This window comes from Rhopilema esculentum, chromosome 10, assembly GCF_057945365.1.
Source record: "Rhopilema esculentum isolate cy_ngs chromosome 10, ASM5794536v1, whole genome shotgun sequence".
In the NCBI taxonomy this organism is placed as follows: Eukaryota; Metazoa; Cnidaria; class Scyphozoa; order Rhizostomeae; family Rhizostomatidae; genus Rhopilema; species Rhopilema esculentum.
The window spans coordinates 9,141,008-9,152,003 of NC_142824.1; the positions used below are offsets into that span (position 1 = coordinate 9,141,008).

The 10,996-nt window shown below is 35.2% G+C and overlaps 3 protein-coding genes across 5 annotated transcripts in view; 2 read left to right on the forward strand and 1 right to left on the reverse strand.

Annotated features, from left to right (window-relative positions):
- The window catches only part of LOC135689093 (spatacsin), a 39,348-nt gene extending 33,538 nt beyond the window's left edge, over positions 1-5,810 (forward strand). For both annotated transcript variants that reach the window (XM_065206212.2, XM_065206220.2), the window contains exons 42-48: positions 348-490; positions 1,120-1,227; positions 1,594-1,762; positions 2,149-2,225; positions 2,331-2,480; positions 2,925-3,082; positions 4,223-5,810. In XM_065206212.2, coding sequence (XP_065062284.2) covers positions 348-490; positions 1,120-1,227; positions 1,594-1,762; positions 2,149-2,225; positions 2,331-2,480; positions 2,925-3,082; positions 4,223-4,403 — 986 coding nt within the window. In that variant the 3' untranslated portion in view covers positions 4,404-5,810. The remainder of the gene's footprint in view (positions 1-347; positions 491-1,119; positions 1,228-1,593; positions 1,763-2,148; positions 2,226-2,330; positions 2,481-2,924; positions 3,083-4,222) is intronic.
- LOC135689198 (selenoprotein W-like) lies at positions 5,632-9,097 on the reverse strand. Of its 2 annotated transcripts, XM_065206353.2 has the most exons (5): positions 8,933-9,074; positions 8,009-8,033; positions 7,233-7,367; positions 6,308-6,403; positions 5,632-5,814 (listed from the first exon to the last, which is right to left on the reverse strand). In XM_065206353.2, the coding sequence occupies exons 1-4, from the start codon at positions 8,959-8,961 to the stop codon at positions 6,323-6,325; spliced, it is 270 nt and encodes an 89-aa protein (XP_065062425.2). In that variant the 5' UTR covers positions 8,962-9,074; the 3' UTR covers positions 5,632-5,814; positions 6,308-6,322. The 2 variants fall into 2 exon arrangements, with proteins under 2 accessions (XP_065062425.2, XP_088966770.1); XM_089110644.1 differs by lacking the exon at positions 8,009-8,033 and having other exon boundaries at positions 8,933-9,097.
- Positions 9,098-9,181: 84 nt separating this feature from the next.
- Positions 9,182-10,882, forward strand: LOC135689209 (putative OPA3-like protein CG13603). The gene is made up of 2 exons (XM_065206363.2): positions 9,182-9,404; positions 10,316-10,882. Exons 1-2 carry the CDS (start codon positions 9,272-9,274, stop codon positions 10,618-10,620), a joined length of 438 nt encoding a protein of 145 aa, XP_065062435.1. The 5' UTR covers positions 9,182-9,271; the 3' UTR covers positions 10,621-10,882.
- The last annotated feature ends 114 nt before the right edge of the window (positions 10,883-10,996 follow it).

The following is a 10,996-nucleotide window of genomic DNA, read 5'->3' on the forward strand; positions in this document are numbered from 1 at the left end:
ACTTTAATGTGGTAAAAAAGTGGGAAACCCCGTCAAAACACCCTTTTATTCTCACTGCTGCAGTTTCACATGTTCGTTTGATGAGTTGTCCATCTGTGTCCGATCAATGTCGATAGCAGTTGCTGATATAAAGATAAAAAGCCCCTGTGGAACATCTACGAATGTTGTATACTATAATGTACAACACGAAGTCAAATATGATTTTCTGAGGTTCTCCATCGATTGATTGAGAATACTAAAGTCCATTGACTAAAAGCTAGTACAAAATTCTGCAGTCGATAATGCTATTCCTAACTGCGCCTGAAGGCCCGTAGCTATGGCGATACATTATGTTAAATGTATTTTAGTTTTAGAAACGCAAGTAGAATTGCTGATCAGAGCTCATGATAGTTTCACGCTTTCGTGCAACATGGAAGGCATTTCAGAGGTACTCCGTACCGCGCGCGTTTGCATGTTGCAGTTGGTCGAAAACAAAGCTTATTCGCTAATGGTAAGTGTCATGCTTCAGAAGAATCACGCTTTTATCATACAAGATGCATTTTTCCCACATACCTGTATTGAATAGTGATTTCAGACCAACAAATATTCCTCGATTCTGTAGGTTTTGCAGGGACATATGTAGAATAGAGATGATGAATAAGGTCAAAGATCAAAATTTTGGTCTGAGGAAAAATATTAAAAAGAGTATTTTTGACGCAAAAAGCTATATTTATTTATAAAGCATGTTTTATCTTACTTTTCGATTTAAAGAAATTGTTGCAGTCATTGCCTCCATTAGTTTGACCAATGGGTTGTGTCATGTCTTTTAATAACCCGGTCAGAAAATTAGCCTATTGGCCTTGCTAGTGAAAAATCATTTTCAATGCCTTGGAATTTTAAGGACCTTGGAATAAAATGGCTCTGAAAAAAGCAAGCATTTTTTATCATACTCACGCTTTTCGTCAGAATATAAATCGAGAAACTCTTAAGTTAGGAAAGATATATAAGCCAGTTGTAGATCGCATTGACCAATCAGGGACAGGAAAAGAACATGAATCGTAGTTCGTAACTCATTGTTTAAAATCAAATTTTCAAGTTTGTGTGTTGGAAAAATTGTATTTAATTGGCCCTCTTCTACAGGTACGAATTTTGACAGGAATTGGTAGATTTAAAGAAATGTCGTACGTTTTTGAAGCCCTGGCAGAAGCACACCATTTTGAACTACTTTTCCGCAAAGATATTGACAAGGTATTTCTTTTGCAATGTAGATTCGCGACCTTACACCTTTTTCTAGAAACCTTTTACATATAATGGATTGGCGCTGTTTTGGATATAATGGATAAAGTCTGTAGCTTGAACCAGTGTTTTGCCTGCCAATTTATGTTTGTGGAAGTACGACATTCTTGGGTGTACTTGCTTCATGTACCCTGTAACCAAATATAGATCAAACGATTATGGAAGGTGTCTTTGATTCATTTCCTTTCCATAACTTTGGTTTATTTTGAGTTACCTTAGTCCCTCTTGGAAACATTGTATGCTTAGCTGTTTGTAAACTTTGATCAGGACGTTGCACTAAGCCTTGCATCTTGTGACACACGTTTTTCTGTCGCTTAGGAGGCGCAGTTGAAAAGTGCCTTGTTGGAGTACATCAAGACGAACCATCCAAATGATACAGAAAAAATGGACATGCTATCGATGCGCTTTGGCATGCATAGAGAAGTTGGGGAGCAACTAGAGGAGACAGGGGAGAAGCAAATCCTTGCTTTGAGCAGCAAGTTTTCAGGTGTGTCTTGAATTTCTGCCACTTTTTTACCCATAAACTGATAATGCACTTGTGTGGGTAAAATACAGTGCTTTTTCAGATTATGGTCTATGTTATGTGATCCAACATCAACAATTCTGACACATAGATTTTTGAGATAATTGTGGTATAGGTTACATCGCGTTAGCTAGTTGTATGAACTGAGGGGCTAGCGTACTTCAGTACTGGAAATGTCCCGATGTTTATGATATGTGGTGTCCCCCGATATCGACTGTTATCTGACTTGGTTGAAAGAAAGCCAGTAATTTGTTATACCCCCCTCAACCCCACTTGTTATCTATATAGGATGATTCATAAACGGTCATTCAATTGATTCACAATTTAGGTTTTTTGAAAATTGTTTGCAGGTTCATTAAAGGATTTGGAATCAGAGTTAAAGTCAGTGATGAAGACGTTTTCTTATGCAGCCGATAACTTCAGAAAGGTACTAGGAATTAACGAAATTGCAAATAACTTTTTTATCATCCTTATCTTCTGAATTCTTTGCATTATTTTTTACATTTTACTAATGTGAACATTATTTTTAAAGGTGAATTGCTTAAGGCAGTGTGCACGTTGCAAGAGAGTGGCTCGCTTAGCTGAATTGCAAATTCGACTTTTGCCCACTGGAAAGAAGGTGATCGGACTTCGAAATGAAAGCCTTAAAAAATTTCTAACAAGTCATGAAGATTTTTATGAGGTAAACCTATGCTTGTTCATCATTTAGAAAATAATCAAGTTACTGAATTTATTGCCATCCATCCCTTGATAGTGTCATTTGCAAACTATGTCCAATTATGAAGGTCTTAAACGACATGTAGAGCAGAAAGAGCATCTATTAAAGTGTATGATTCGCTGCTTTCTTTTGCTTTTTTTTGTTATCTCAGATTTAGAGCTGTTCGACAAGGAAATAGCTTGTCTTCTATGTAGAGCTATTTCTATTGATAGAATCAGAGCAAGGGCTAGCTGGCCCGAACTCAGAGGAACAAAATTTTTCCTGAAAACTTTGAAGCAGTGCTTTGTAGGCAAGATGTGAGAGCTAAACTCGAGTTGAAATCATTTTTAAGGGTTCAGACCATGTTAGGAGCTAATAAAAGTGATTGAACCACTGTTGATACTCACTTGAGACATTTTTATTTTTTAGGCCCTCATTATTGCAGATGGATATAATTTAACATCCACTTCCATATGGGTAGATCCTCTTTTCGAAAGGGTTGTTCAGAAAGGAGAGATGAATTATTTGAAACAATATCTCTCTCTGTATCAGTTGACTGGTTCTGTGGTATCTGACATTGTGACAAGGTATGCGTTATAAATTTTGCCTGCCTTGCCATTGGTCTGTTTCACGTTAAGATAGTGCAGCATTTTGATGGTGCACCTGGAGGCAATAATGCATGATGCACATACCTGGAATGCCTTGAAAATCTTAATATGTATCAAACGCGAGTACCCACCTGCATTTAAGATCCACCCGTTTAACCACTTCCATCAACTTTTGCAAAAAAGAGATTGTCACAAGTAGAGTCACGTCGCCCCTTATGGAACGATTTCAGTAAAAGTTGTTTTCCTCAGCTTTTAGAACTTCCGAGCTTTTAGAATAAAATCAACAACCTAAAAACACATTATTTGTTGTATAATCTACATGTTAGTGTCAGGATCCACTTCAAAAGACAGTCTTATCGGCTTTTCTCTCTTTCTACACGAGCAACATTACCACAGGCCACTTTTTTTCGTGAAAAGCGTAGGCCATCACCCCTCACTACAGAACGACTCAAATTTAGGCATGCAGAAAAGCGCACAATGGAGAAAAACCGGAAATTATTATCTCCCTTCTTTTCTTCTACGTTTATCGTTCGTCAATATCAAATCAGACTTTCGTTAAGCCATTTGTTTTCAAATTCAGAGTAAAGAAAAAAAAGTTATCCCCCAGTTTGGTTTTCTTACTTGAATGAGACTTTATCACGTGTCACACGTTCAGCCACTTATGAATTGTTGAGAATCACATCAGGAAGCCCGCCGTTCCATCAAAGTAGCCATTTGGCCAATGAAAAAACATTCTGATAAAAAACAATCAAATATTCGTTTTTGAGAGACGAATAAATATGTTGTGGGGGTTGTTTTGTTTTAGCTAAAAAACCGACCGTGGGTATAGCCAAGAAAGTTGAGGTGCAGGAAAAAAAAGAAGAGTCGAAGATCTACTGACAACTTTTTCATTTACATCCCGCTTACTTTTAAAAGATTCTCCAAGCTTTTATGAACTACGATGATTAGCAAAAAGTACAAATAATGTCGTCAGCAATATAATTTTGCGCGTTTTTTGAAGATAAACAAACCCAAACTCCTTTAATTTATATTTATCATTGCACAGTCAGAATTCGTGAAAAAATCTAACTGTTCCATAAGGGGCGACGTGACTCTAGTAATGTTTTTCTTCCACTTTAGATTTGGATCTGAGCGAAAAACAAGCAGTATGGGTGAAAATTTGCGGAAGATGCTGCTTCATTTGAAGGATGTAAAATTAAGGTACAAACTTGCGCATGACTTAAGCTTTAATGACATAGTCAATGACCTCTTAAAGGGTCCACAGGGTGCATTTCTTAAGGACTCTCTGTTTATTCACTGACGTTGAACTTACTTGCTACATTCATAGGCGCATAGATGTTTTGTATCGACAACCCAATGACAAATAGTCAAGAAGCTTTGATAGATAACTGAAGCAAAAATGATATGTTAGCAATTCATTAAATAGTATCTGATATTTGATGCTGCATGAAATTTATTTTTTCAATTTTAAGGCTTTAATAAGAGTATTGGCAATGTAAAGCCTGGTTTCCATTAACAGCTTTAGGCAAAATATCAATTGTAGCAATCTCTACCAAAAATTAGATTGGCTCGTATCAGCTAACAAGCTATCACATGGACCCTACAGACTATTTATACAGTCACAAGAAGAACACGTTTCAAACTCACTAGCATGCTTGCATCTGAATTCTATTGTAACCTCCAATTTGTAAGACTACCAATTTTTCTTCTCTTGGTACTGAATAACCACAGAAATACATCATTTTTCCTTACAATTAACCTGATAAATCATGAGTCAACCAGACATCTGTCATGGTGACAGATAACCAGTAAATCATCACAGATATTCTCCTATCAATAAAAACACAATGGAATAGTATTCCAGGACATCATAAATTCTGATTCACACCAATTTTGAATGCTGATTTCCCAAGTTGATAGCATGCGACACCAATTGATTTTGATCTTATTTCCAAATTGAGACGTCTGCATCAGTCACAGCAAGTCATACTCTTATAGAAAGTACATTGACATTTAGGGGACTTTAAATGAAAAACCAATTGAAATGGATATATGATAATGGATAAATAAAGATGGAATATTTTGCAGATTTTCTAGTTATAATTAATAGGTTTCAATTTTAGTAAAGCTTAGTGAAAGAATAAATTTGTAAGATATTGAATATTATCTGATATTATGACCAGATTAATTTTTGTAATAAATTCTTATGAGAATAACATTTTTGAATGGACATGTGTAATTTTTTGACACCATCCTGAACATCTGTCAGGCTATCATCATCATCACTAGCATCAAAGGGAACTACTTTGAAGGATATTTAATTTTTTCAAATCGGTTTTGCCAACCAGACATTGTCACAATGACCATCAACATCTGCATCAATCATTATTACCATTGGTCTGTACCCATTATCACAATCATAATCAAGCATCAACACTATCATCAACAGATTGTATACCAGCAAATATACAAACATATGCATAGTTGGTGGTTTTTTAAAATAGAGATATTCAAAGACAGACTACAGGTTTTGTGTTAAAGCAAGATATAAAAAACTACTTCTATTTAACAGGAAATCATTACAACAACAAATTTAATGAGACTTTCAGTCAAATATTATCCCTTGTTTTATCAAGATACAAGCAAAACTGACTAAGTCAGCTTTTCTGCCACATCCATCATAAAAGGTATTTTCTATTGACAAAGTCTTCCTAAAAAGGAACAATACACTGTCACCCAATATTATGAAAATAAAAACAGGTCTGAAATTTCCATATCACAGCAATTTCAGAGAGGGATCATTGGAGTAATTGAATTTTGGGTGGTAGATTTGAAATGTAGAGAGTAATTAGGCTAACTTCATGTTATCTGTTCTTAGGCTAACTTATGGAAGAAATGCTTGATGAAAAAACAAATCACAAGTGTCTAATTTTAATAGTGTGGTCTTGTTGAAAAATTGCTTTTCATGTTTGGACAGGATATTCAAAGAAAGTTCATGGTAGAAATGATTATTCCCAACTTCCTCAATGTTCTCTTTTGCCGCACTTCTATTTTAGCAAAGTACAGCTCATGCAGATTATAAAATTAATGTTTTTTGCAATATTTTATGATGAAACAAAGCTATTTCAGCTTTCTTGAACAGTAGTTAAATCAGCCATTAAATGGTATGTTGCAGAGCACTGTTGACTGAATTTGAAACTATACCTTTGCAAAAAATTTCTACCCTTTGCTAAGGGCTTCTTGGATGCCCATAACAATCTTTTCCATTTTTGCACTGCTGTCTACATACCCATCTCCATTCTAAAAGTGAATTAAGAAAGGGACATAAAAAGAATATATGTAATAAAATATTAAATGATAACTATTCATGCATATAGTGTATTCTCAGTGCATTCCTGCTGAGAGTTTATTGATTAAACCTCCTAATTTAATGTGGAATTATCAGAGAGGTGGAATTTTTTTTTTTAACATGCTTTTAGAACACAGGCTTAAATTTTTAACATGTTATTTTGTGTTTTGGTGCCAAAACTTTGCATTAAAGTTAATTGCAAAGAAGAATGGACAAAAGTTGGTTTGAATGTTGATGCTTATTGGCTTAATCATTATTCACCCTTCAACTGAAAGCACATTAATTTTGCAATGCATTGGTTTATTTCCACATCAAACCGGCATGCTCGATTATTGGAAAGGCCAGATTTATCTTTTATAGAACAATGATTGGATTATCAGAGAGTCAGGAATATTAGGGGGGGGGGCAGAAATATAAGAGAGCATATGATAAATACAAAAACTTTCTGCAAAAACAAAATTATAAATAGGAAAAATGACTGATTAACTAAGAAAAAACAAATACAAAAGATGAAATTGGGTTATCAAGGAAATCTTGTAATTTGGGTTATTTTCAACTATCAGACATTGGTCAGAATTTTTTAAAAAAAAAGAACTTCATGCCAGTATTCCTTGAAACTTTTTTAAGAAGTTCATAGTGTTGTCCCTCCGTTCTTGACATTGGTCACATAGTTCGACTTCCCCTCAGGTAGTATGGGTAGAAGAATTGAAAGCATTTGCCAGACATATCTTGTTGCTGAACCTCCAAATGACTATTTTCCTGATACAATATTTTGCATACCTTCTTGGAATGAAGTACTTTTCCAGTGTCAGCAATTAATACTTCAAAGTACCCAGTGACATTAGGTGTTCCTTCACCTTCAAATTGAAGTTGGCCAGGGAATTTTTGTTCCAGCTCATTCTTCAATTTTATGAACTGCAAAAGAAAAAGTGTTTGTTTTCAGGGCAATGAACTTTGATTTGCCTCTGTGTAAGGTATTATGTCTTTAAAAAGAGGTATAAACCAAGCATGATACCTATCAACTGGTCTACTGACAACAGAGTGACTGCTTGGCTATCAAGGAGTCACATCTGTGACTGATGAGAAGGAAGGAAAAATCTGAATTAAATGAAGATCATTAAGCCATATCTTGGAAATAACAATGCCAATTTTCTAAAACAAATGCTGAATATTGCAAAGAATTCACAGCCAATTTCCAGTGAATGTAGTTTCCAAAGCTGATGCTTTTGTAGTTCAAACCAACCAAAATTTGGAATGGAATAAGATGTTACAGAAAGCAATATTAAGAAACATTAGGTAATTTCAGTCTTGAATTCAAACAGAGAAGGATATAGGCAGGATAATATAGAATCTCAAACAAGAGACCATTGTGACTTCAGGTACTTTGAGACATACCTACTGAAAACAATGCAAACAGAAGATCAAACTAAAATTAGTAAGTTTCAGCCTAATTTATTATATTACAGTCAGTGAAGTGTGGAATTTTGGTTATCTGCGTAAAAAATCATGTACATCAATTAAAAAATAAACCATAACAAGGTTTAAAAACTACTTACTTTTGGTTTGTACCCTCAGGCACCACTGTAAAAGATTTCAATAAAATATCAACTAAGATATTTCGCAGTAAAATTTGATATTATAAAAAGAGTGACATTACGATATAGCACTTTTACTTACAATATTTGAAAGATATATTTTCTTCAAAATTTGGTTCAAGGAAAGCCTTAGTTGTTTAAAGAAGTGATTGTTGTCTTATTTCCCCACCCCCACCCCACCTTAGGTAATGGTACCTCGACCCGGTCTGCAGAGTGTGACACTTTTCGACGAGATCTCCGGTGTGCACGAGCAAAAAGCCTGGTGTGCCGGTGTGCACCACCAAAAATGTCTGGCGTGCTGGTGTGGTGTGCACCGACTATTTTCCCGTTGTGGTTAAAATTTGTGAATTCGCATTTCACCGTAAAAATGCGTGTGAAGTATACTGTTGAAGATAGCGCAAGTTTTTATTTGTATATTTGTCAAGTAAGATTCATGATATCTCAAATTGTTCATACACGACTGTGCTTGTTTTATCAGCTGACATTTTCTATGGGACCACACCAAGCCACACCAATCTTATTTGCCACACCCAAAAATACCCGTTGTGCAACAGTTTTGCACAAAAATATCTCCGGTGTGCACATGCCATACTCTGCAGACTGGACCTCGACCATGGAAACGGGAGCTTCAGGCTTCTGTTTTCTGCACTACTAAATCAATAAATCAAAATTGGTACATAAAATAATGCAAAAAGTCTTGCTCTTCGCTTTCAATATACTTAGCCCCTTCAAGACCGGAAGATTTACCGAACTTGGTGCTCTGAGAGGAGATGGGCCTTGCCGCCTTGGCTATTCACCCGCCATCGGCCATCAAAAATGTTCTCTCTATCTATATTGAATGATAAAGTTCAACAAAAATACTTCTGTTAATAGGATCTAACTTACCAGTATACAACTTTTATTTTCAAGGCCATGATAAACTGAGAATTTGGATTTTACCGGCAGATTTACACTTAACGTACCGTACAACAAGCTTCGCGTGACCGTACCGGCGTCACAAGACCCGCCGTCCCAGGCTTCAAGGAGTGGTACCATTCTTCATTCTATATTGCTCCTTATTGTTCTATTATTTCAATGCATTGTTCATTGTTTTGACTACCACGGACAGTTTGAGAGGTCATCTTGAATACGAGGCAATTTAAATGTGGATTTCTAAGAATTGAATTTTGGGGATGTTTAGATTTACATTTTAAAGGCATCAAAGTTGGAAATTACAATTAAATTATGGTTGCATTGCCTCTTTTTAAACTTGGTATTCTTGTAGTAAAGCAAGCATCAAAGCCTATTGCTACACTCGTAAAAACAGGAGCTAAAAACAGTACGGTTTTAAGACGCATCATTTCGTTCCCAGCTCAAGGTTAGTGTTTCAACAGATATGTGCCATAGAGTGGGTTCTGGCAGAAACCAGAAAGCTCTTCTTTATTTTTTTTGAACGGGTTATAAGCTAACTGGACGCTTTGCTGCGTGTGCTCCATATACTGCCCGCGCACACAAAGTAATAAAAATTGATAAATTCAGGCGCACAGTCTCAGAATTTCAAATTGAACTTGTCCACGCAAGAAACAAAGTTTCCAGTAGCAACTTGGTAAATCGTAGATAAGTAAACATGCTGTATGACATGGAATGTTTAGTTACGGTTGCACACAACCGTACGTGCGACATTTGCACTTAATATAATTTCTTTTATCCTTCATAATTTATGGTTAATTGTACAGATTCTTGATATAAATAAGTAAGAAATAGCTAGAAAGAAACCAATTGTAAATAGGTTTATAATTATGGTTGATATGATTAAGCATCTAGTATGTGATCCAAGGATCTCATTTCAAGCAACAACAACCAGTCAGTGGTACTTGCAAAAAATTATTACTGTGCAAGTTTACCATTGACAATTAAAGGGAATCATAAATAACATATTTGTTATCTGAGTTCAAGTTTAGAAACTTTGATTTTTGGTTGGACAGGCCAGTGTATCTTCACAATAAAACCAAAGTCGACCATGGCAAATAATTGCTCAATCTTTGATCAGAAAAGGAGGCAGTTTAATTCCATTTTTAAAGTTTTTCCAACTTTCATCATATTTTCAATATCATCAAAGTTGCTGACACCTTGAAAAAAATGAATATCCTAAGTGTGGTATCATAATGCTAAAATGCGGTGTAGTATCAGAGAAAATGAAAATTAGAAAATAGCCAAGAAGTTTACTACATTAAAATGGGATCTCAAACATATGCTTTACATTGATGCCCTAAATTTTCTCCAATCTAGGTTACAACACTCTTGAGCAGAGGTTCAGAATGAAGCAAATGGGTTATGAGGGCAAGGCTCAAATCAAACCTCTTACAGATCAAGCAGCTGTGGATCTGGCAGCCAATATCCTAAGTGAGGTTGTAGTTTTTAGCATTGCTGTAATTGTGTTGTATGCAGAAATGAAAAGAGGTCAAATAAAGGAGCAAGCAAAAGAAGACGCTCAAAATGAAAAATTATTATCATTACAAGAACAAATAAATGATCTTGGAATAGAAATTGAAAAACAATCCACACAAATAAGAGAACTCATGAGGAGAGGTTAGCTTTTGAAATGAAATTCTATAGTACTAACTTATCAATGTGTGATGCGATTTGGCAAAACCTTTATTCTATGTTGCAGTGATTTAAGCAGACTGTATTTGGTATTGTGTAGAGCCTGTATCATGTGCAGTTTTGTAAACAGAGTAATCCATAGCAGTGAACTTTCCTTACATCAAAATTTAAGAAGTCTATTTATACTTTATTTACAATTTTATGTCTGGAAATTCCCATTGTTTTGTGTATGTTTTGCTTAGTTGTAAAGTAGCTATGTCATATTTTATATGGTTTTATGGACTTCAGCCCTAAATTTAAAAGCACATGAATTGACATAAATCTGAAAAATGAAATGTACATATACAATCATATCTAGCCATGTGA

Excerpts from the sequence above, each read along its gene's own strand:
- LOC135689198 (XM_089110644.1), bottom strand. The coding sequence starts at position 9,082 with ATGGTACCACTCCTTGAAGCCTGGGACGGCGGGTCTTGTGACGCCGGT. Across the intron at positions 7,368-8,932 it reads AAAATAAAAGTTGTATACTG|TTCATAAAATTGAAGAATGA; the intron begins GTAAGTTAGATC and ends TTTCTTTTGCAG. Across the intron at positions 6,404-7,232 it reads AAGTACTTCATTCCAAGAAG|AATGGAGATGGGTATGTAGA; the intron begins GTATGCAAAATA and ends ATTCACTTTTAG.
- LOC135689209 (XM_065206363.2), top strand. The coding sequence starts at position 9,272 with ATGGTTGCATTGCCTCTTTTTAAACTTGGTATTCTTGTAGTAAAGCAA. Across the intron at positions 9,405-10,315 it reads CATTTCGTTCCCAGCTCAAG|GTTACAACACTCTTGAGCAG; the intron begins GTTAGTGTTTCA and ends TCTCCAATCTAG.